The 25,910-nt window shown below is 49.8% G+C and overlaps 1 protein-coding gene across 1 annotated transcript in view; it reads left to right on the plus strand.

Moving 5' to 3' along the window:
- Window positions 1-25,910, plus strand: part of ZC3H15 (zinc finger CCCH-type containing 15) — a 605,333-nt gene that overhangs the window by 200,873 nt on the left and 378,550 nt on the right. The window contains exon 3 of the mRNA XM_069615782.1: window positions 21,698-21,809. Coding sequence (XP_069471883.1) covers window positions 21,698-21,809 — 112 coding nt within the window. The remainder of the gene's footprint in view (window positions 1-21,697; window positions 21,810-25,910) is intronic.

The raw sequence follows: 25,910 nt of genomic DNA on the forward strand, positions 1-25,910 counted from the left end.
AGAATGTAGACTGGAATCCTGGCAGCCCGACTGGAGATGTATATGCCGCGTATCACGGATCAGGTCGTCTTCATACTGGGCAGACTAGGAGCTGACACTATGAGGAAGAACCTACACCTAATTAACGAATCTCAAACCATGAAAAATGACCCAGCTCTCCTCTCAGTTGATGCAGAGAAAGCTTTTGACAGGGTGGAATGGGGCTTTCTCAAGGCAGTCCTCGGAAAAGTGGGAATAGGCCCGAAATTCAGGGGAGGGATCCAGGCAGTGTATACGTCACCCAAGGCCTCAGTTTTTGTCAACGGCGATTACTCTTGCTGGTTTGAATTAGGTAGGGGGACACGACAGGGGATGCCCTCTCTCAGCAATCCTCTTTGTTCTCTCTGTAGAACCCCTAGCTCAAACTAAGACGATCCCCAGGTCGAAGGACTCAAATTGGGAACCACAGAGTATAAAGTCGCTTTATAAGCAGACGACTTACTAGTACACGTTTCGTACCCTATGTCCTCGATCCCCAGAGCAATCCAGCTGATTAAAGAGTATGGTACCCTCCCGGGTTTTAAAATCTAGGCCCAATCAATCTTATTTCCCCTGCACGAAACTACTCAAGCAGACGTTGACAGACCCTCTTCCCTAGGCCTTATCCTCGAAAATGTGAGGTTTAAATACCTGGGTATACAGATCACGAGAGACTGAACTAAACTTTATGAAGCCAATTTTCCACCCTCCTCCCTAAAATTCCAGGCGAACTTAGTCAAATGGTAGAAACTCACAATATCATGGATGGGTAGACTTAATGCCATAAAAATGGTATGTCTCCCTCTCTTCCTCTATCCCTTGCAAATGCTCCCCATAGGAATACCGAATGCTTTCCTTGAAGAGGCCAAAAGAGCCACTGTTAAGTTCCTATGGGATGGCGAAAGGGTGAGGGTAGACTGTGTGCTTAACAGAAGCAGCGCTGAGTGAATCAAAGACTTTGGTACGGATGGCCAGCCTCTGGCCCACTCAGGAGCCTTAGACACCCTCTCATTCCTGATATCACTCTTGGTACACTACATACCCACGGAGGCAAGCAGGAAACCGAGGAACTGACTCTTTAACATTACTTAAGGATAAGGGAGGAACGGGACTACCAGACCTAAAAAAATATTATGAGGCTGCCCAACTCTGAATGTTGATCCCCCCCCCCACCTACGAAATTGTAAAGAACCCCAATGGGTGGCGAAGGATAATCGCTACCTGTCACCGGCAACGGTCTGAGTGGCTATGGGTCCCAAGAATTAAAACAGTACGGAGACTAAGCGATCACCCAATACTGGGGACTATTTGGGAAATATGGAGGGCAAGAAGGGATATGGTGGGCATAACTTCATGGCTGTCCCCCATAAGTCATTTATGGGCGCCTGGCATCAGAGAGAAAATTCCCAATTTAGAAAGATTTCAAACCTGGTTTGAAGCAGGCCTGGAGAGAGTGGGTCAGATTTGGAAACGGGGGTCCTTTATCACGATCACTGAACTGGGTGAGAACCTCTGGCTGGGCCCCCTCCCTGTCTTCCACTTTTTGCAGATCAAGGGGGTTCTGACAAGGGTCGAGTGGAAAAACAAAGTGGATAAGAGAGCTTACCCCCTTTGACAAGCTCCTGAACTCCAGGACAGAAATGAAGGGCTTAATATCTGCTATGTACAGGGAACTGGTTGAGGCGGGAAGGGGTTCCACGTTGAATCTGAAGGATAGATGGGAAAGGGATCTTGGAGAAGAGATTGACCTGAACTTGTGGGCTAGGATGTGCAGAGCTGCCCCCTAGGTCTTTATAGCTGGACAATACAAACTGCATACAATAGAATTACTACATGTGGCAATATGACCCCCTCAGGCTATCCAGAATGTTTCAATCACCAAGCCCACAATGCTGGCGTAAGTGTGGGGGAATAGCTGACTACTGGCACATGTGGTGGAACTGCCCCAGAATTAAGATCTATTGGCGTGTGGTCATGGGATGGATCAAGGACCTCGATGGAGTCCCGAGGTCTGCAGATCCCTTTTTAGTTCTTTGGATTTGAGCAATGCGTAGACGAGAGAGCGAAAATCAAGGGCCTAGTAGCCCACCTACTATTGGCAGCCCGCGCCACTTTAGTCACCAAATGGAAGTCCGAACAAACCCCGAGCAAGGGGGAATGGATTAATGTTGCATCAAACATGTGTCATGGAAAAAGTCACTGCAACCCTACATGGAAAATCGACCCAATGTGACATAATGCGAGGAGACTTTGTAAGTAAGTACATGCCGGGAACTCATCTGTAAACTATGTACTGTAATCGGTAAGCCGCACCTCTCCTCCTTGGGAGAATACCTCACCCTGTTTTGCTGGAAAAGAAATACAAAAAGACTCAGAGGACTTAATGCTTATGCAATCCATGTCTATAAATATCAGATGAGTCTCAATGTGCACCGAACAAGTCGCCACGCTCTCTCTTGTATATAAATGTTAAAGATTTTTGGAAGGCGGGGGAAGACTGTTTTGGGTGGGGGACGAAAAAGGGAAAGTTATTTTCTGAATAAAGTACAGGTTTTTTCCTCCTTGTTTTGGAGGACGGGATTGCTCCAGACAGGTATGTTCCATGGGATTTATCCATTCCTCGAACAATGTTTTGCAATGTACCTTTATATGACTTTGAAAATCTCAATAAACTCAAATAAAAATAAATAAAAAAAAGGGGCTAACCCGGTCCACGGTAGCCCTGCGGCGGCCAGAGTGGCTCTTCCTCCAAGGCGGGAGGCTTTGGCCAGACCAGCTGAAGGGATCCCGGAAAAGAGTATGCCGTCCCTTAGCCCGAGACCGACCCCTCAGGACCCAAAAGAGGGGTGGGGAGGGGGTGTGTGGAAGAACTCCAAGGCACCCCCCCATGGATACAGGGTACTGGAATCACCCCCCCAACGCCCACCCCCCAGGGATACAGGGACGGACACAGCCACAACAGTCAGACAGCGGCATCTCTCCGCCTCCAAGGCTTCTCCCCGGACGAAGTGGGTTCCTTCCACTCCATGATCGCCTGCGCATCAGAACTCTTCCTGCTCACACCGGAGGAAACGGAGGAGGGCTTCCTTTATCAACGTAGAGGAAGCGAAAAGGAAGACCATTCTGGCAGAGCCCCTCCCCGTCTCACCCCTGGGGAAAAGACCGGCTAGAAAATAAATACCGGGTTCCGGAGTATACACCCAAGCGTATTTAGTCAAAGCCATCACTGGACTCGGTGGTCTCAGCAGCTGCGCGTAAGACGTCATCCAACCAGTCGTCCTCCAACCAGTCGTCCTCTGCCCCCGCCGCCATGCCCCCCCCCCCCCACCCCCCCCCCCCCCCCGCCCCCCCCACGGACAGCGAGGGGAAGAAGTTGGACGCCGTGGGTAGGAAGGTCATATACTCGGCGGCGACATCGGTCAAGGTGGCAACGCTTTGGCTATCCTGGCCAGATACGACCGGGACCTATTGTACAAGAGGGCCCCTATACTGGATTTCCTCCCCAAGGATAAGCAGGTCGAGGCAATGGAGATCCTTCAGGAGGGTGAGGTGGTGTCGGACCTCGCCATCACCATGGCCCTGGACATTGCGGGCACAGGGTTCTGCCAGATGGGGAAACATTGTTTGCCTCCGTTGTCGTGGCTGGATGAAGGCCACCAACTTTAGGCAAGAGGTTCAGACGAGGGTCCTGGATATGCCATTCGACGGAGACAATCTCTTCGGAAAGGCTGTTGATGAATCTCTTCAGGCCATAAAGATCGACGCAGAGAGACAGCCTGTGCCCTGGGCACGCTGCAACAGCTCCGTCCTTTAGTTGCTCGGGACGGAAGTTGGGCAGACCTTCGAATGGTTTTGGCGGAGCATTGTCCTCTTACCGCCATCCTGCCCATTCCACTACCCAGTGTTGCTCCAAGGCCTTCGGAGGTGGCCATCGTCAAGGCTCCCAAGGCGGCGTGCCGGCCTCCAAGCAGGACTGAACCGGCCAAGAAGTCGGGCCCCCACCCTTGCACCCCGGTGGGGGGGGCCAGCTGGCAAACCTCATCAGCGTGTGGAAAAACATCTCCACTGATCGATGGGTGCTGGACATTCTCGGCCACGGACAGACTTTAAAGTTTCAACGGAAGTGTCCACGGATACCACCGGTGGCCTGGCAGGAACAACACATCCCTCAGCTGCCGCAGGAGGGTCGGGCCATGTTCGAAAAAGGGGCGATGGAGCTGGTTCCTAAGCAACTCCGGGGCTCCTGAGTTTGCTCCAGATGATACTTAGTAAGAAAGAAGACAAGGGGCTGGAAGCTCATTCTCAATTTACGACGACTCAACAAGTAGATCAAGTTTCAAAAATTCAGGACGGTCATGTTGCAGCACGTGCTCGACCAACTGGAGGAGGGAGACTTCCTGTCTTTGTTGGATCTAGAGGACGTTTACTTCCACGTCCCCCATTCACGAAAAACATTGCAAGTTCCTGCGCTTCGTACAAGGGAAACTCTACCAGTTCAAGGCTCTCCCCTTTGGACTGAAGTCGGTGCCCAGAGTTTTTATGAAGTGCTTGGTTTCAGTGGCGGCACATCTTCGCCTACAGGGAATACATGTGTACCCATACCTCGACGACTGGCTCATCCGAGCCACATCGAGGACATCGCTGTCGATCACACGGAGAGGACCGCCCGACTGCTGACGGATCTGGGGTACCCGGTGAACTATTCAAAATCCTGCTCGACTCATCGCAGGATGCTCTGTTCCTGGGTGCCAGGCTCAACACGGTATCCTGCCTGGCGGCCCCGTCGGAAGAGAGGATAGCAGCCATTTTGGGCAAAGTGCAACGGCTGTTGGCACTGAAGATCGCCACAGTGAGGACCATCAAGTCTTTACTCGGCATGATGTTATTGTGCATCTGCCTGATCAGACTCTGCAGGTTGCGGATGCGACCACTCCAGAAATTCCCGGATGTCTGTTGGATCCAGGTGTCCGTAACTTCAAAGACGGGATTGTGCTCTACGAGGAGATCCGTCGGGCAATAAGATGGTGGGGTGTGCCCTCCAACATCACCGGTGCACAGGCTTCCAAAGCCCCCCATACCAGCAGACGGTCACGACAGACACTTCTCTGGAGGGCTGGGAAGCCCACCCTGGACATCTCCACGCGAGAGGCCTGTGGCTGCCGGAGGAGAAGAAGCTCCACATCAACGTCCTGGAGCTGCGGGTAGTGTTTTGGGCCCTCAAGTCATTTCTTCCGCCTCTCAAGGGCAAGGTGGTGAGGGTCTTCACTGACCATGCCGCCACAATGTTTTACATCGGGAAGCAGGGGGGCACCAGATCACCTGGTGCTCTCCAGAGGCGCAGGAGCTGTGGCACTGTGCCGTCGCCCAAGGGATGTTTCTCGTTCCTTTTCACCTCACGTGAGTAAAAAACTGTTGCCGACTCGCTCAGCAGAAAGCTGCACTCTTGCCACGAGTGGGAGCTTCGGCAGGATCAAGTGGACAGCCTCTTCCTCAGGTGGGGCAGACCCCAGATCGATCTATTTGCAACGTCGATGAACAGAGTTCCAGAGGTTCGCCAGTAGGTTCCCTCAGCCGGGGAGCATTGGGTACGCATTCTCCTTCCCGTGGGAAGGCCTATTCCTATACGCTTTCCCTCCATTTCCTCTACTAGTACGATTCATCAGCCAACTCAGACTGTCTCGGTGCAGGATGATCCTCGTCGCACCAGCGTGGCCGAGGCAGATCTGGTACCCGGACTTCTCAGCATGTCGGCGGCACCACCAGTTAAGCTACCAGTGGTCGCCGATCTGTTTGCCAGGGAAGGAGGCGCAATCCTGCACCACGACCCAGGATCGCTGAACCTGAAGGCCTGGCTCCTGCAGCATTAGTTAGGTGGGTACGAGCTGCCGGCGGACTGCAGGGAGTTCTTGCCAGGGCGTCATCGACTCTTAAGTGCTTCGGGCACAAATGGGAGCGTTAACCCTCTGAGGGTCACGGCCCACCAAGTCCTTCCGTACTGGTTGTCGTTGGCTAAGTCGGGCTGGCGCACGCCTCCATCAAACTGCATCTGGTGGCTATGTCCCGCTACACCATGTCTCGGTGGCGGTCTTCCCTTTGGTCTCTTTTAGTGAAGGAGTTCATTAAAGGACTGTTCCGATCGTTCCCACCGGTGAAGGCACCTGCCCCGGCATGGTAACTCAACGTGGTGCTGACTAGGCTCATTGGGGCCCCCTTCGAGCCTATGCATAGAGCGCCTTTCAAGTTACTTTCTTGGAAGGCAGCTTTCCTTGTGGCCATCACCTCTGGCAGGAGAGTGGGTGAGATCCAGGCCCTGTCTTGTAAGCGGCCCCATTTGACTTTCCACGAGACTAGGGTGGTGCTACAGACGCACCCCTACTTCATGGCCAAGGTTCCGTCGGATTTTTATCTCTACCAACCCTTGGTATTGCCTGTGTTTTTTTCCGACACCTTTGTCGCTGGCTGATAGGACTTTGCACTCGCTGGATGTGGCTAGAGCGCTGAAGTTGTATGTGGCCTGCACAAACAGTTTCTGTTCGACTTCTCAGCTTTTTGTGAACTTTGGTCCTGTGAACCATGGGAAAGCCTTGTCCAAGGCTTCCATCTCCAGGTGGCTCTCTGGTTGTATCACTGTCACCGGTTGGCAAACCGGCCACTGCCTGGACGTCCGAGAGCCCATTCTACCAGAGTGACTGCTGGTACGATGGCGTTCCGGTCTGGTGTGCCCCTGCTGAACATCTGCTGGGCTGCTACGTGGTGGTCTATGCCCACCTTCCCAAAATTTTACTGCATCGACAGGGATTCCAGAGAGGAGTCCAGGGTCGGCCAAGCAGTGCTACGCAACCTGTTCGCTTGAAGGTGAGCCTGGTGAGGAGGTAAGAGTAATTGCTTCTATTGAGCCTTGCCACCTACTGTGGTTGTGTATGTATGTACTGATTTATTCGAATGGATTGTGCCCTCCAACGTGTTCCACATCTTTGATATGTAATGTCCACAGCTGTGCACTTCGGAAACTTCAGAGGGCGTCCTGCGTCAGGTCAATGTCCCTCGGGACTCCATCGAGGACAACGCCACAGGATGTTATATATAGGACGCATGGCGCCCGTAACCTCAGGTTCCGTTTTTTCCGCGAACGTGTTAACTTTGTGACACTCGGCGCGCCTCGTCGGTTTTCTTCATTGAAGATGTCTTTCTCTTCGACCCCTCCGACTCTGCGGTCCGGTTTCAAGACCTGCCGGGAATGCAAGTCCAAGATGTCGCTCACCGACCCCCACCTCATTTGTTTGTGGTGCCCCGGCGAGTCGCACGACACCAACGACTTCTCGAAATGCCAGTCGCTGACTGCAAAGGCCTTGCGGAAGGGGAAGCTACAGGTGGGTATGGCCTTCAAGCCTGTTAAGTCCCGGACTTCCAAGTCCAAGGGGGTTTCTACCGATGACTCGAGGGGCGACTCGCCGCGTCGGAAGGAATACAGGGGTTCTCGGTACCGGAGTGGTTCCCGCCTCTTCCTCTTCCCGTCACTGGTCTCCTTCCCCGTCGTCCTCGGAGGATGGTGCCTCGAGGAAGGTTACGTGCCCTACGAAGTCCTAGACTCCGGAGGAATGGGCAGCGTTCAAGAAATCTATGATGGCTATTTTTTTCAATCGCAAGGCACGGGTCCGGTCGAGCCTTCTGACGAAGCCGACCTGGATCGGTCTCGGTCTGTGGCGCGCATGCCTTCGGGCTCGGGTTCACGACGCGACACATCGGGAGCCATCAAGGTCCCGTACAGACAAGGCGTCAAAAGGTCGCAAGAGACGTGTCTCTAGGTCTCGATCCTTGTCCCCAGCGAGACCGCAGTAACCTATTGAGGGCTCGGGGCTGGCGTTGACTCGTTCGGCGCCGTGTCAATCCGATTCGGACATCAAAGCCTTGCCGTCGTACCAGCCCTCGGCACCTGTCGACGCTGAAGCCATCGAGGTTGTCGACGCTCTTGACGTCTAAGCCTTCGGCGCCTTCGGGCATTATTTCTGAGAATTTGTCGGTGGAGTACTAAGACATAGTGGATCTTCAGAGGAAGGCTACATTGAAGTCGATGAGGCCGGTTTTGGCCTCCAGGCCCTCTTCTGTCCCCAGACCTGGGTTACAACCCCCTCTTGATGATATTTTTGAAGAGGAGGAAAGGTCTGAGGTTGAGGAACTGGTGACCTTGATCCAATTTTTTTCGGGGGACCGTCAGTTAGAGGGGTTGAGACAGACACTGCATGATGCAAGTGGGCTGGACACTTCCCCGTAAGTGGAGTTTGGTAGACCTGAGCCGGGGGGGGGGGTGGGTTGTCAGGTCGAGTCTGAGTATCTGGGCTGGTCTAGTCCTCCTAAAGACTTTGTGCAAGATGATCTGACGGACATCTTGGATCAAGGTCCGTCCTCTGATCCGGTTTTGCCATTTCATTCGATCTTGCAGAAAAGGGTGGCAGCTGCTTGGCAGTCCCCGGAATCTTTTCCGGCTGTGAATAAAAATCTTAATAAGAAATACCGCCCTTCCGTTAGCGACCCCAGCTTTTTGTCTACTCGCCCCACTTCTGAGAGTTTGGTGGTTCAGGCAGCTAAGGCCACCTCGAGGCAGGCGGCGTACCCTACCATCCCTCCGGATAGGGACGACAAGCGCTTCACTGGTTGGGCACGGAAAGTGTTTTCTGCTGGGAGCATGGCCTTGAAATCGGCCAACTCCACGTGTGCCTTGGCAAGGTTTACAAACACTCTGTGGTCTTTTGTTGCTTTTGCGGCTGAGCGTATTCCCGAGGGCGAAGAAAGGGTTGGTTTCCTTGCTCTCGTGCAGGATGGCAAGGATGCCATGTGTGAGGCCCTTCAGTTGGGTTTGGATACGGCTGATAGTGTGAGCCGGTGCATGGTGGGAGCAGATTTGCGTGGTTGCTGAAGTCTGGTTTGCTCCAGATCTATAGGCCCGTCTTCTGAACATGCCCTTTGATGGCGCTCATTTATTTGGCAGCAAGGCTGGCGAGAGCCTTGAGAGGTTGCAGACCTCAAAAGCTGCGGCAAAGTCTTTAACTGCCGCGGTGCGTAAACCTCTGCCTTTTCGTCCTAGGAGACCGCATTGGAGGGGAGGTTCCTTTTCGTTTCTACTCCTCCTTTGGTATAACGAGGGGCCGCCAATCAAAGGGGCCAGCGAAAAAGTACCCGTGGTGGTCGGGGAAATCGTGGTGCCAAAGCCGCTCAGGCAGCTGCCTCCTTGCCTTCACGCACTGCCGCAGCCGCTTCAAAACAATCGTGAGGCCATGTCCCATGGTTCGCCGGTTGGGGGCAGACTGTCTCAGCATCTCGAAGAATGGTGGGCCATTACTTCAGATGCGTGGGTTCTGGATACCATAGCCCACGGCTACTGCCTTCCCTTCCTTCAGCGGCCTCACAACAATCCACCGGGGAAACACTCTTTGAAGTGACTCGATCCGCTCTTTACGCAGGAAATCTTGTCCCTGCTGGATAAAGGTGCCATAAAACTGGTGCCTGTAGCAGAGAGGAACAAGGGTTGGTATTACCCTTATTTTTTGTTCCCAAAGAAAGACTGGGGATTGAGACCCATCATGGACTTGCGTTGGTTGAACACACTTCTCACGAAGAACAAGTTCAAGATGGTCACTTTCTCAAGTCCTCCAGGCCCTTCAACTTCAGGATTGGTTGGATGTTTCTGGACCTCAAGGATGCTTACTTTCATGTGCCGATTTCATCCCACGCACAATTACCTGAGGTTTGCGGCTGGCGACTTTCACTTTTTCAGTTTCGGGTCCTGCCGTTCGGATTGACCTCCGCCCGAGGGTCTTCACCAAGCTCATGGTGGTGGTGGCAGCGTACCTCAGACGAGGGGGGGGATTCACGTCTACCCCTACCTGGACGACTGGCCAATCCGGGAGCGCTCTCCCGAGCTAGCTTTGGATCATCTCGGTGTCACCTGCCGCACCCTCCACAGGCTCCCTGAATTTAAAGAAGTTGCACTTGACACCTTCCCAACAGCAGCAGTACATCAGGGCTGTGTTGGACACATGCTTGTAAGTGTTCGCCTCCCAAGGTAGGGTCTCATCACATTGTACAGATCGACAAGTTTCAACATGCCCAGAGTCTCCCGGCTTTCGAGTTCTTAAGGTTGCTCGGCCTCATGGCTTCCTGCATTTTTCTGGTGCCAGAGGCCAGGCTGCGGATGAGATCCCTGCGATGGGTCCTCAAGATGCAGTGGTCGCAGTTCTCCGGCAGGATGACGGATCCTGTTCAGATCCCACGCTCGGTCTCCCAGGACCTTCTGTGGTGGGTGAACGAAGGGAACCTGATGAAGGGGGAACAGTTTTGACAACCGTGGCCAGAGGTGACTGTAGTGATGGACGCTTCCCTCACAGGATGGGGCGCTCATGCCAACAACTTGACCGCCAGCGGTTGTTGGTCTCTGTCGGAGTCCAGCCTCCACATAAATCTGTTAGAGCTGAGAGCCATCAGGCTGGGCCTGAAGGCTTTTCTGCCCTCTGTATGGGGGAAGATTGTCTTAGTAATGACGGACAACACAGTTGCCATGCATTACCTCAACAAAAAAGGGGGGCAGGGTGACTCCCGTTGTACAGAGAGGCAATGCAGCTCTGGTTCTGGGCCATTCAGCAGGAAATTTTGATCTCGGCAGTACATCTGGCTGGCGACGTAAATGTGGCGGTGGACGCTCTAAGCAGGCAGAGCAGTCTCTCACAAGTGGGAGTTGGCTCAGGATGTCCTTCAGAGATCTTCGCCCTTTGGGGAACCCCGCAAATGTATCTCTTCGCCACCAGTGTCAACCGGAAGTGCAAGAGATTCTGCTCAAGAGAATTTCTTCCAAGAGGAGCCTTTGGAGACACGTTCGTGGTGGATTGGTCATGCCCACTGCTGTATGCATTTCCTCCAGTACCCGTCATTCCTGTTGTGGAGGTTCGTTTCCTGTGTGATCCTTATTGCTCCGGACTGGGCGTGGTACCCGGACCTTCTGGAAATGTCCATCTGCCCTCCACGCCGAGAGGATGTGCTCTCTCTCTCTCTCGCGAGGGTGATGGTGGTGGTCTCCATCCAGAAGTCAAGCCTCTCAACCTTTACGCTTGGTATCTGAAAGGTTGAGGTATAAGGATTGGGACCTCCTGGATGACGTGAAGGAGGTGTTGCTTTCGGCCAGGAGGCCTGCAACAAAATCTCTGTCATTGACGTAAGTTCTGCGACTGGTGATGGGATCACAATGTAGATCGTTTTCAGTGCTCCATTCCTATGGTTTTGCCTTTCACAGGGGCCTTCAAGTGGGTACCATTAAAGGTTACCTGGCTTCGCTGTCTATCTTTAAGTGCTCGTCTGAAGAATGTTCTTACTTTAAGATTCCTTTAATTTCTCAGTTTCTTAAAGGACTGGCTAATGTATTCCTGCCCTCCCCTTTCCTGGGGCCGGTTTGAGATTTCTGTCCTTCAAGACTGTGTTCTTGGTTGCGGTTACTTCCGCTCGCAGATTGAGTGAATTGCAGGCACTTTCAGCTAAGCCACCCCTTACTGTGTTTCACAAGGACAGGGTTGTACTGAGAGTACGTCCTTCGTTTCTATCTAAGGTAGTCTCTGAATATCATTTGAGTCAAAAGGTGTTTCTTCCATCTTTCTACCCTCCTCCTCATCCTGGTAAGGAAGAGGAGTGTCTCCATCGGTTAGATGCTAGGAGAGCTCTTAGCTTTTACATTTCTAGGATGTCCAGGGTCAAAGTGGACGATTAACTCTTTGTAGGATATGCTGGACACTGATTGGGCCAGGCTGTTACCAAACAGACCTTGTCCAGGTGGATTATCCTTACGATTACGGAGTGTTACCGGTTGGCGGGTAAAGACCCTCCTGAAGGGTTGAGAGCTCATTCCACTAGGGGCGTGGCTACTTCCACCGCCCTCCAGCGGGGTGTTCCTATTAGGAATATTTGTGATGCCGCTACTCGGGCTTCAATCCATACATCTGTAAAACATTATTCCCTCAATACAATTCATGGGCAGGATATGGCCTTTGACTGGATGTTCCTCCAACGCATTCCATATAGCCCTCCCAGCATGCCCCTCAGGAGAATTTCCTATGCGATTGCAGCTTCCGTTTCCGCAAGGCTAAATGTAGTCCAGCAGGCATCGGAATGGTGTCACACGTTCTGGGGGGAAAAAACTTAAACTGAGGCTACAGGCGCCGTGCGTCCTATTTATAACATCCTGTGACGTCGTCCTCGACGGAGGCCCTCGAGGGACATGGACCCGATGCAGGACGCCCTCTGCCGAAAAAGTTTCCGAAGTGCACAGCTGTGGACATTACATGTCAAAGATGTGGAATGCGTTGGAGGAACATCCAGTCGAAAGAACATTACCAGTTGGTAAGTAACATGTTCTTCATGAGCATGTGAATCCATGCCAGACCCTGTGCTGGTGAAGGAACAAGTTACTTACCTGTAACTGTTGTTCTCTAGCATGGGTCTGCCATGATTCACATGCAAACCCTCCCTCCTGCCCCTCTGCGGCTCTTCTTGGTCATACTGCCACTTTACGTGCTACCAAATCTGAAGATGGCTGCCAGAGGAGGTGCTTAAGGAGAGGTCAGTCATTGGCTGGGCGCCCCATGTGACGGAACATTGAGCATTATCCCGTTTAACAGACTGCAAAATGAATGAGAGAAAAAGTAATCTAATGAATGTGAGGCATTTCGGCAGCCCAAATTGATTTATAAGATATTTGCGTTGCTGCTCACTTAGTGCTTGTTCAGTCCACAAAATGGCAGTTTCCAAGGCTATAGACACCAGGACCAGAACCTTCACGGGGCTGGACTCGTTAGAGAGGTGGAACAAGAATTAAGCAATACTGTGCATTGAAAGTTGCGTTGGTAGCTACCTCCTACTGAATGGAGGCCAAAACATATGTGAATCAGGGACAGGTGATACACGGGGGATTCCTGAGGTGGGGCAGGGAGCTGTAGAGTACATCTGTAATTCTGCTGCTGCTGCCACCCAGGTGAGACTGACCTGAAGGAAAGAAATTCCTGAAATTTGGGGGAGCCGCTGATGCACTAGGCTGTATCAGCAGTTATCTGGTTTGGCGACATAAAATGCATGTTTATTGGCTTCAACTAAGCTAAAGATTATGGTTGAAAACCGGGCTTGATTGTGGAGACAAGGAAGGCGTGAGAATTGCTGGACAAAAAGCATACGAGGGAGAAGCGAAATAATGAGTCGTCATCTGGACTAATGGTCAGATGTTGCACGATGGCTCTGTGCCTGAAACGTGATTGGGGGCGGCTGGGGTCATTGTGGTGATCTGCAGGATCCTAATCTTCACAGGACAGCAATCATCGTAGGCACTGGGGTAGGAACATTAATAAGGGTTACTGCCTCATCACTGGAGAGTGATGTTGGGATATGGTTTATTGATCGTTGTGCACTGAAATTGGATGTTTGGCTCTGCAAAACTAATATAGTGGGAAGCTATGTCCTTCCCTTTAGGTCTTCCATTTATGTTTAATGTGTTCATTTGTTGGGGACCTAAAGGCTCAGAGTACTAGGGGTTTGTGGATTGGGCTAATTGTACTCTTGGATCTTACCTGGGAGGGAATTTGGAACAGCTCTGCAAATTAATAATGGCTTTCTGGATTTCTCTATGTACCTGTTGGTTCCTGGCAGAGTTGAACTGCACCTGTGTGCATAGCAATAATTGTGTATAGCATGTGCTGGGACATCTGCCGGGGAAGCTTGTCTATGTGCCAAATCGAATAAGGTATGGTTATGAGGCAAATAGTCTGTCTCAGGGTTGACAGTGGGCTGCAACCTAGAGATTAAAGTGCCAAAAGTTAGACTGCAGTGTTAAATTTATTTTTGAGTTTCATAATGTGAGAACTTGCAGGGATGCTGCTTCAAAACGGGACATGTATTACATTACAAATGTGTGATGTATGTACAAGGAAAATGAAACCTGCAATGAGGTTAAACATCCAAGTAGTCTGCTTGGTTACAGTCTGTATTGGGTCTGAGCTGACTGTTGGGTTAGTGGGGTTGATCCTTTTGCCAATGCATTATTGGTTACAGAAATTATTTTGCTTGCAGGTTATTCATGTTAATGTAGGAACAAGCCAGATATCCTTGAATTTGCCTGCCTTTTCCCTTTAAGAGGTTATTGGGTAATGACTCAATCTTACAGTGAGGGGTTCTATTCATAAGCTAGAAGTGCAGTACAGTGTAGTATTGGAGTTATTGGTGCCTGGGATGTTTATTTGGTTAATGTACGTGCGCATATTGAGTTGGATCTTCTGTTTATGGAGCCACATTTTCACATTCCTTTTTAACCCATAAACCTAGGCAGATGTCCCTGGTTTAAGGTGCCTACCCTCCTGATCATTTCTGGGGATCATTGTTGGCTAGAATTTCAGCAATTCTATCTGCCGAGCCCTTAACAAGCTAGTTCGCCAGTTCCTTTTAGGGTTTGATGGGTTGGTTACTTCTTTGTAAATGTTGAAAACTTCTTTAATTGTACATGGTGCAGAAGAGTTTTTATAGTATAGTTAACAAGAAAATAGACCTATGGTAGGCCTTGCTATGAATTTAGCATGTCAGTTTGTTATTGGGTAGCTTTGATTTCCTCCATGTGTATTCTAGATTGTGGCCTCTCCTCTCCTTTTTTTTTTTTTTTTTAAGGAAGGCCAGTTTTTCATTGAACCATTGGTTTATTTTGGCTACCTTTTTTTTGGTGCAATAATGTTCACGTTGTTTCGAGCATTCTTTCTTTATTGGTGTGTTAACTTTGTGTAATTGTCTGATAAGGATATGGCGTTTTTAGATTAGATCACTTATGTACTGTTTGTGCATATCGCATTCATTAAGTATCCGGCAAAACCGTTACAGTCCCTGCGTGTGTCGCCATTTTGAGGTCTGGTTCAATTGAGTAGCTGATGTCAAGAGTAGGCCCTCCTTCGTGTGGTGGCTCGTAATCCAGAGTTTGAAACCCATATTATTCATCGTTTGCATGTATACTTTAGAATTTGGATTTTCAGGTTGGTTGACCAATAGGTTAATAACCTCAATTACAGGAATTTTATTTGCAAGGCCTTCTATACTAGCCAGTAGCTCTGACCATTTGCAGGTAAAAGCAGGGGCTGGCACTGGTAGAATGTCCACTAACCTTTAGAGATGTTGTTGAAGTAGGATTTGCTCACTATTTTTCTCAACAGTGTCCACCTGGAATAACCTTGGCATTCACCCTTTCTAACCCAAAGACTCTTCTATTTGAGACAATTCTTGTCTAACCAGATGGCATTATGGTCAATGACTATTTGGTAATTGCCAATTAACTGTTTTTTATATTCCTGGTATGTCCACATTGATTGCTTTTATGCATTGACACATTGTTTGCATTTTTGATAGCTGATCTGCTGTTAACTGTGCCTATTTGTAGAGATGTGATTTATTTCTTCTCGAGTGGGAGGAGAGATAGTCGGTTTTGTGGATGAGGGTTTAGGCTGATGGCTGGAGAAGTAGGCAACGTCACCCTGGAAAACATAGTCTTCACATCATCCCACTGCATCACCTGTGCATACCCTATCCAACTTGACTGGTCTGACCATGCCGCCATCCCATTTTCAGTCACCCACTCGACTCACAAAGATCAGGCTAGACGCCCCTCACACAAAGATTCTCATTCAAAACCTTCCGGGTCAATGAGCTAAAGGCAAACTCTGCCAACTTTGCCCTCCACAGGGAATGCCTTGGGTCTCCTGGAATTATTCTGCTACGAAACTGGTGGACACTCATGCCCCCCTAAAATCCAGACAGGCCAAGACCAAACCATTCGCCCCATGGTATACCCCGAGCTCGCCTCCAGCAGATGCTCAATTGGAGCCCTACAGAAACCAACCTCAAATTTCAGCACACAAACCATGGCATTCGGATTACCCAGGCCAAAGCTGCTTACTACTCTAACACCATTGCGTCAGCCTCTAACAGGAGCAAAGCCCACTTTGAAGTAGTAAAGCTTTGTACCAAACCCTCAGCTGACCCAGAGGTATGAGCAACTCTGGAAAAATGCTCCAATCAAAACATTTTTAAAATGGACGAAATCAGAGATGCCATCAAATCAACCTCTCTCAGCATTAGCATTACCCCTCCTCCCCTTGCACGCACACTGCCCCTCTGGACTGAATTCTCTCCTCTTTCCCCAGATCTCCTAAAAATTATTGCCTGCCTCAAACCTACTTCTTACTCGTATATAATTCCGTCCGGCATCATTAAACAATCGACAGGCCTGGCACTCAATGTGCTTCTCAGTATCATAAATGTCTCCCCCGCAGAAGGATAATTCCCGGACAGCCTCAAGACTGGTCTTATACGACCTCCCTTGAAAAAAACAAACCTAGATCCAGACGACCTGGCCAACTACAGGCCCATTACGAACCTCCTGTCTATGGGCAACATCTTGAAAAAAGTAGTTGCCACGCCTACTGGCCAGAATCAACCAACTCCACCTCCTAAATGATGATCAGTCGCGGTTCTCCCCAAGGTGTAGCATCAAGACGGCCACCGTCTAGGTGGTGGATGATGCTCTGCAAATTATGCATAAGGGGCGACTTAGGCCTCCACGTCTTCCTTGACCCCTCTGTTGCATTCGACATAGTCGACCACTGCATCCTTCTCTTCCCTCCTTGCTGACAGGATGGGATTTTCTCGCACTGTGCTGAATTGGTTGATCTACTTCTCAGGCAGACACCAGGCTGTCCAGATGAACTTGTGTTCTAACCGACTCCAGGTCCATCCTCTCGCCAATCCTTTTTAACCTTTACATGGAGCCTCTGGGCACTCTTGAAAGATTCCAATATAGCCATCCGCCGACGATACTCGATTGTAGATGAGAGTAAAGTTACTCAGATTGATTGATATTTTATTTCTATCGCGCTCGTACACAAGTGTTTCAGAGCGCAGGACATCATTTGTCTCTGATTACCTTGCCATCATCAGTCCTGTATGTCAACTGCCTACCTAAACCTGTCCAGGACTGAATTCGTCCTCATTGGTCTGCACGCTAAAACAACTTGTCCAACAATGGCTCAATGAAATGCACCAAGAAGGATTTGAATCACAACTCCTGATTCGGCAGAATCTGTAGACTTCACCATTGACTGCAATCTGTCCTTCCAGAAACACATAGCCAAGAAGGCTTACATTTCCTGGCTCAGACTGTACCCTTGGAAAAATCAAACCCTTCATCCCACCGCAAGACTTGTGGACCGTAGTGCAGGCCCTTGTGGTCTTGCATATCGATGGGGGAAATGCTCTCCTGACCGGGCTACCAGCTGCTCACTTGGCTCCCCTAAAAGCAGTCCACCACGCTGCAGCACGTCTTGTTATGGGAGCACAGAAATGTGACCGAATTAACCCCATGTTACACAAACTACATTGGCTTACACTCCAAGCCTGGAATACTGTTCAAGACTGCATGCATCATCTACAAAGCAGTCGCAAGTGGCACACCAGCGTACTTGGCGGCTAAGCCCCACATAGCTGGTGACACACAGACTACTCGCGCAGCAAATCAACCAACTTTAAATAAAAAAAAAAAAGTTTATTTGGATTTTTAAAGCTCTCACACAGCCCGGGGGCATTGAGGCGATGTTACAGGAATATGCCTTAGTTGCGTATTTATAATGCGCTTGATACCCAGAGGTTTCTAAGCACGGACCCAGGGATCGAACCTGTGTTGCTTTGTCTTGTTTCCAAGGAGCGCACGTTGCCATTGAGCTATCCTCCCGGGACAACTTGCTTGTCAGCAAAGCGACCCGCAAACAATCCTTCTCTTGTCATGCAACCCACCCTCTGAAACTTGATCCCGGTGTCAGCTCGGAATACCCCCACATTTTTGCAATTTCGCAAATCTCTCAAAACATGGCTCCTTCAACAACACCTGACTCAAGGACCAATTGCAATGGACGTGCATACCGACGTACAGACCTCTGATTACTGCGCTACTTTTAAAAGATGCAAGCCCAAATGCTGGCTACCCTCACACTGCACAGTGATCTGCTGCTCTCGAGCTAGGTCTGCGCTTTGATAAATATTTTATTTGTATCGCACTCATACACAAGTGTTTCAGAGCGCGACAAGGCAAGGGAGGGGAACAGGGGAGAACAAAACGATCTTAATGGGCCCAGTGACATTGAGAACGTGCAAGTGCATGGGAAAGGGGAAACGTGCATGGAAGGGGGAGAGTGGAAAGTGCGGAGCAGAGGATAAACAGGTAAATAATAATAATAAATACAAATAAAATGGATAATGGAGAAATAAACGGGGGTAGTGCAGCCAGCAGTGGCAAGAGCTTTAACAGCAGCAGAACTGGGTAAGTCTGATAAGTGCATAAAAAGAAGAAAATGGGGTGGGGGTGACTGTATGGGTATAGATACAGTCCCCAGTGCAAGGGGTGGCCGGGAGGCCGTGCAGCGGGGTGGCAGAGTGAGCAGGTACCTGGGCTCAGGGGACAGAGGGTGGCCAGGTGCACAGTGCCAAGAGAGCAGATCAGCAAGAGAGGGGGAGCAAAGGCAGATGCAAAGAGGAAGGTCTTGAGGTGCTTCCGGAACCGGAGATGGTTCTCCTCAAGTTTCAGAGGCAGGGAGGCTGTTCCAGAGGGAGGCCCCAGCCGAAGACGGAGATCTACCCCCCGGCTCTTTTCTTTGAGAAATGACTGACCCTAAGGGAGTTCGAGGTAGAGGAGCAAAGAGCTCGAGGGGGGAGATATTTGCAGAGGGATAGCTGAATGTATTTTGGACCCAGTCCCCAGAAAGCCTTGTGGACAATGCAGAGGGTTTTAAATTTAATCCCTGAATCCACTGGGAGCCAATGGAGAGATTTCAGAGCTGGAGAGATACGATCTCGGGGCTTGAGGCCAAGGACAAGTCTTGCAGTCCTGTTCTGGATTAGTTGCAGAGGGCGAAGAGTAGAGGCAGGTAGATTTAGGAAGAGGCTGTTGCAATAGTCCAACCTAGAGAGAACCAGAGCTTGGGAGACAGCTTCTGGGGGAAGCAGAGGAAAGGAAGAATGCCTCTGAGGAGGTGCAGTAGTAAGTTTGTCTTTTTAGAGACCTCAGATGTGGGCAGAGATGGAAAGTGTGGAGTCAAAGATGACCCTGAGGTTCTTGGCCTCACAGGTGGGGATCGGAGGAGGGCCAAGCGAGGCCGGCCAGAGAGGGGAAAGGATGAAGAAGGGTTGCCGATGAGGATCTCCGTCTTGCTGGCATTCAGACAAAGATCATTGGCAGCGCTCCAATCTTGAATGGCAGTTGGGCAATCGGAGATGAGAGAGGGAGAGGAGGTGGCCGTGGGCAACCTGAAAATGAGTTGTCGTCAGCGTAGCACTGGAAATTTGAGCATAGAATGGCAATGCAGTGGGTGAGAATTGCCAGTTATTGGTTGAAAAGCCAGGGAGAGTGGTTAGACCCCTGGGAAACACCACAGGTAGAGAGGAAGATAGAGGATAGGAAGGATCCCAGTCGGACCCGAGAGGGTCGATCACAGAGGAAAGAGGTCAGCCAGGCCAGATCCTGATCAGTGATACCCAGGTTCTCATGGAGACGGTTGAGCAGGATGGTATGGTTGACTGTGTTGACGGCAGAAGAGAGATCGAGTAGGATGAGGACAGAGGGAATGTTTGAGTCAAGGTTGGAGAGCAGATCTTCACCGATGTTCAGGAGAGCAGTTTCTGTGCTTCTGGCTGCTCTGAAACCGGACTGGTGGTCATGGGGACATCCAACAGAATCAGCATTAAGGTTAAGCTGAGAGATGGGCAGCTTTTCCAGGAGTTTGCCCAGAAAGGGAATAATAAATACGTAATAAACAATAAAATAAAAATAAAATGTTGGGCTTGGGTGCTGGAACCTTGAGGTGATATTCTTCCTTAGTGCTGTTTTTTTTTATTTTTCAGGGTTGTTGACATTGCTTGATTTCCTGAGTTGGTTAGGATTAAGGTGCTTTGAAGATTAAGGGTATACTGGAGGTTCTTACTGTCTTTGATCTGGTAAATGTGGGTAGTCTGCCAACAAGTGCAACACAGGTCGAACCTTTAGCTTCGAACATAACCGTTAGATTACTGTATGTCGTTTATGGTAGTTTTTTTGTATGGCCCAATGGTTTTGTCCCAGCGTACCCCTACATTTATAGGGGTTTCTGAAAATTCTTTTGGAAAAAGGTTTTTAGAGCCAACTGTCGGAGATGTAGGTAAGATGAGAATTCTTTATTATGTTCCATAGCAGTCAGCTGAAGGGGTGTCTGGGTTTTTATGGAGGCAGTTTCTTGAAATATTTGTCCATATGTAAAGGTATTTTAAGGTAGGAAATGTATGTTACTGTTAAGGGGTTTGTGGCGATTAGCCATTTCAACACATTTTTGTCCTCGAGATGCTTTGAATTGACCGTGGGCAGCAGTAACACAGGGCTCCTTAAGGGGGTCACATTACGTTTACAAAAGCAGATCTGATGCACCCACAGTAATTCAATACCTTAGGGCCAGATGACATTTTTTAAATGCAGATTGGATACATGTACAAGACCTTAGCGGTGAGATTCAATTTTTTAATTACAGGTCAGACGCAGTATAAATACCAGCGATAACACAAGATCTTAGTAGACTGCTTTTTTTGTTTTGAGTTTTAGATGCAAGTCGGATGCCTTATACATGTACATACAAAAATAGAGGGCCTGAGGGGCTAGTCACCTTGTTTTAAATGCAAATGAAATATACCAGCAATAACACAGGACCCCATTTTTAATGCATGCGAAAGATACAAGTGCCACTTTCAAATGAACAAACACAGGCCAGAATACAAGTTGTTCAGTCCCTATACAGGGCCTTCGACCTCAGAGCTTACAAATTCTTAGAAATCCCATTAGACCTGCAGGGCCAGTACCTTAGTTTACCTACTTGACCTAGGCGAAATGCGCCCGCCCCATCATGAGTGGCACAAAAATACCAGTGCTTTCTGTAAAATGGTGCATGTCACCATAAGCACAATTCATATTTGGTGCAATGCTGCCACCCAAAGGCCAGCTATACACTGTGGATTTATTTGCCATTTGCTGCCAAGAATGTTTAACTTAATTGGGGGGCAGGTTATCAGAAGAAAGCAAACCAATCTGTAATGAATAGAAAGAGCCAGAAAGCAGTCTTTGTAGATAGGCAACAGAGGCCTCGGGCCTCACCTGGCCCTCCGAGTGCCGAACGGAACCAGTTTAATGCTTAGTATACGTGAAATCTGGTTGTAAAAGTACATACCTACACGCAAGTACAAGAGTGACTGAAATAAGTTATTTCAGAGCTTAGGTAATAGTTGGGGGTGCAGTGGTATATTACCCAGTTACTATACTTTGCCAGGGATCGAAATTAAGATTGGATAAGCACGAGCCTGAAGCAGCTCCTCTGTATCCAGTGACCAGGAGCTACGCTGTCTTAACCGCTCTTTATCCATAAACTGCAGTTCTGCCATCGATCAAGCCAGCTAACTCGTTGCATGGATCTTCCATTCACCTCTTGTATGGACAAGTGCAGATTTTGAAAAATGACCTTGGTTTATGGTTTTTAATGCCTTAATATGTGTTTGTCTATTGGAGTTCTGTTCATTTCAATACTTTACTAAGATATATTTTTGATTATTGCATTAGACTCCCCTGGTTGAGGGTGATAAGAAAACTAAGAAGGACGACAAGAAGAAGGAACTACAAGAGCTTAATGAACTTTTCAAGCCTGTAGTAGTTGCTCAAAAAGTCAGTAAAGGTAAAATGCAAGTTACTTTATATGTTGTATTGTGTTCAACGTGGGTTGTAATTTATGTGGTTTTTCAGCTGAACATACAGCTCTGTTGGTGCATCATTGTAGTTGAAGCATGGTTTGCATTATTCAACAGTATTGGATATTTGATAGATTCACATGCTATGAACATTTCCCGTGATGCTGGGAATCCTCAGTAAACTTTTACATTCATAAACAAAAAGATAAACAGGTGCCCATTGCCCTCCTTTTGGGTGCTTTTGGTCTCCATCAATGGGACATGGAGTATGCACTTCCTCCTCTGAAGCCTCCCTTCAGATTCTAACCGCATGTCATGCTGGAAGGAGTCCTTTTGTTGGTTCTCTTTAGAGAAATCACTTCAACTTTAGGAAACATCTCCACATTTTCAGAACATCCATAAAGATAAGTGAGGGTAAGGGCAAGGAGGGGAAGAAATCCCGATTTAGAGCCTGTGCCCCTTGTGGCCTGAAAAATGTTTGAGGGCGACAAACAGTATTTGTCTCCATCCACATCACTCTGATGAGGACTGACATTTGCAAGGGGTTTAGCGTAAAAAATGCTTAGACAGGCACAGGCGCCTTGTTGGTTGGCTGACTGAGGGCCCTCCAGAAGCAGAGTCCTCTAGAAGCCTGGCGAACCATAAATTCTCGGAAAAGAGGGAATCTAACCCAAAATGGGCCAAATCAGAGGAAAGGCCTCCAGGAGCGCCAAAACTGATCTTAGAACTGAGCAATTCTAAGCCCCACGCGCCTCTCCGATAAACGAAATGGCAGGAGATTTGCTGTCATCGACTGGTCACACACCGCCCTCAACCACGCGCACACTTTCGTCGGCCATCACAACGCCAATGAACAAATCGTCGCTGAAAGGCAAGCCGTCAACAGAGGGTCGCTCGACAAACGAATATGCAGAAAGGACTTTACCTTTGATGTAGAAACACTGGCTGGCAAGCAAGGGCTCGACGGCGGACAAGCCACATTTGTCGACGAGACGCTCGTTGACAGATAAAAATTCACCGACGAGGAAACAGTAAAACATTAGTCAATGGAGAAACACATTTCAAAGGCCAAGCATTCATCGACGGAAAAGAACTTGTTAAAAACAAAGACAATAAATGCTAGTCTACGGCCAAGCAACACCAGAGCAGCAAGCTGCTTACACTGAAAAGTCAACAGGGGGGGCCCACAAAGTTCCACTAATACAGGCGAGTGAGGGAACACAGGCCCAAGCCACTGCACAAACACAGGCACTGCAGCGTCTCGGGAGCGGGTGGGTTACAGCCTGCCAATCGCAACTCCAATCTAGTCAATGGTCTACTCTCCATGGTCATGCCTTAACAGATTATACAGTACGAGGTAGATTCCAAATTTGCGGCGCTACACAGAACATCACCAGTGTTTTCAGTGTCCGACAAGTCAGTAGTGATGCAAGAGTACATTGTGCCTTGTGGTTCCTCTGAGGTTGCCACGCCTCCCCCAGGAGCACCAATGTACAGTCCCAATGGTCCACCGGGACCTCTACTTACCACCTCAGCCACACAAGCCGCTATTGAATCTGAAAACACTACTCTCACTGCAGGTATAGTCTATGCTGCAAAATATATTGGCCCAGCTGGATACCAGACTCCCTACGCCCCCCCCCTCCCCCCCCTAGTCCCAGCAATGCCACATCAGCAGCCTGAGGCTCAAGGAATCGCCCCTACAGTAGGGTCCACTTTGCCAGTTTGATCACGGCACTGTCGCACAAATAATTCTCACCACCCTGCAAAGCAACCATGAAACGCAGGCATAGCGACAGGTCAGTGTCCCCTCAAAGTCAACTCCCACAGGGAACAAACTCTGGGAAGCGCTTGCCCCCGCTGGTAGCTACTACTACCCAGGCGGACCAATGGACAGACGATGACCAAAAGGACGACACTTTTGAGCCCCAAAAGCCGTTGCTGCCTGACATCTGAGCTTTCCACAAACAATAATGGACATTTGATCTTGTACTTGCCAAAGATAAATGTTTTTTCTTTTCAATCACATGCACAAGAGGAGAGACAGTCTGTGGTTTCAATCCCTGTCCTCGTCCACGTGTGAATGAGGGTCTACTTATAATGAAGCATTCAAGGGCAGACTACAGAAAAAGTTCAATGCACCAGACACCACACCCAAGTGTCTCATCACAACCTTCGCCAGAGTCAGTGGTGTCCGCAGCAATCCTTTTCTTGCCAATTCTAGAATATGACTCTGTGGATGGGCTAAGTGTCTATGGATTGTGTCCTCCAACGTATTCCACATCTTTGACATGTAATGTCCACAGCTGTGCACTTCGGAAACTTTTTCAGCAGAGGGGTGTCCTGCATCGATGACTTCGGTTCGATGTCCCTTGAAGGCCTCTGTCGAGGGCGACGTCACTGGATGTTATAAATAGGACGCACAGCGCCCGTAGCCTCAGTTCAGTTTTTTCTGCGAACGTGTTGCTTTGTGAAACTCTGTGCGCCTCGTTTGTTATTGTTGAGATGTCTTTTTCTTCGACCCCTCTGACTCCGCGGTCTGGCTTCAAGACCTGCCAGGACTGCAAGTTGAAAATGTCAATCGCCGACCCGCATCGCATTTACTTATGGTGCCTGGACGAGTCGCACAACACAGACGACTGTTCGAAATGCCAGTCGCTGACTGCCAAGCCCTTGCAGGAGCGGAAGGGGAAGCTCCAGGTATGTAGGGGCATCTAAGCCTAGTAAGTCCCGAAAATCTAAGTCGTCCAAGGGGATTTCCACTGACCACTCGAGGGGCGACTCTGTGTCCGGAGGTAGCCCGTGGATCTCGGTCACGGAGTGGTTCCCGCCACTCAACTTCTTTGTCCCAGCACTCTTGGAAGCGCCGTCACCGCTTGCCTTCCCCGTCCTCCTCCTCGGATGGTGCCTCGCGGAAAGTGGCATGCCCGACAAAGTCCTCGACTCCGGAGGAATGGGCTGCCTTTAAGGAGCAGATGTTTGCGATATTTCAATTGCTGGGCACGGTTCCGGTCGCGCCTTCTAATGAAGCCGGCAAGGAGCGGTCTTGTACCGCGGCTCACACGCCTTCGGGGTCGGGTCCGCGACGTGACTTGCACCAGGAACCTTCGAGGTCCCGTCGAGACAAGGCTCGGGACAGTCGCAAGAGACGCGCTTCCAGGTCTCGGTCCTAGTCTCCAGCGAGACCACTGCAACCTGCTTTGGGCTTGAAGCCAGCATCGACTAGGTCGCCGCTGTGTCCGTCTGACTCAGACGTCGACACTTTGCCGTCGTATCAGCCCACGGCACCGTCAGTACCAGTCTTCGGCGCCATCGACGCCTTTGGGTATTTTTGGACGGAATTTGCCATTGGAGTACCCGGATATCGTGGATCCTTCTAGGAAGGCTACCATGAAGTCTGTGAGGTCAGTGTTGGACTCAGACCCTCTTCTGTCCCCAGGCCAGGGTTTCAACACCTCTGGACGACATTTATGAAGAGGAAGAAAGGTCTGATTTTGAGGACCCTGGTGAACTTGATGTGGCGCCAGTTTTTTATGGAGACAGTCAATTGGAGGAGTTGAGGCAAACCCTTCATGGCGCCAGTGGGTTGGACACTTCTCTGGAAGTGGAATTTGGTAGGCCCTCATGCTGAGTCTTCATACAGGAGGCTCATGGCTAGGGTCTCGGAGTATCTGGGCTGTGCCCAGTCCTCATGAAGACTTTGTACAGGATGATCTAACAGACACCTTCGATCAAGGTCCATCTTCTGATCCGGTGTTACCATTTCATCTCAACTTACAGAAAAGGGTTGCAGCTGCTTGCCAGTCCCCGGAATCTCTTCCGGCTGTTAATAAATCTTTGACAAAGTACCACCGCCCTTCCGTTAGCGACCCAAGCTATTTATCCACTCACCCCACTCCCGAGAGTTTGGTTGTTTAGACGGCTACAGCCACCTCGATGCAGACAGCGTACCCTACCATCCCTCCTGATGGGGACGACTAGCACTTCGACGGTTGGGCTCGGAAGGTATTTTCTGCTGGGAGCCTGGCATTGAAATTGGCCAACTCCACTTGTGCCTTGGCAACGTTCTCACACACTCTGTGGAATTG

The sequence above is a fragment of the Ambystoma mexicanum genome, chromosome 9 (assembly GCF_040938575.1).
Source record: "Ambystoma mexicanum isolate Mex_15411 chromosome 9, UKY_AmexF1_1, whole genome shotgun sequence".
NCBI lineage: Eukaryota > Metazoa > Chordata > Amphibia > Caudata > Ambystomatidae > Ambystoma > Ambystoma mexicanum.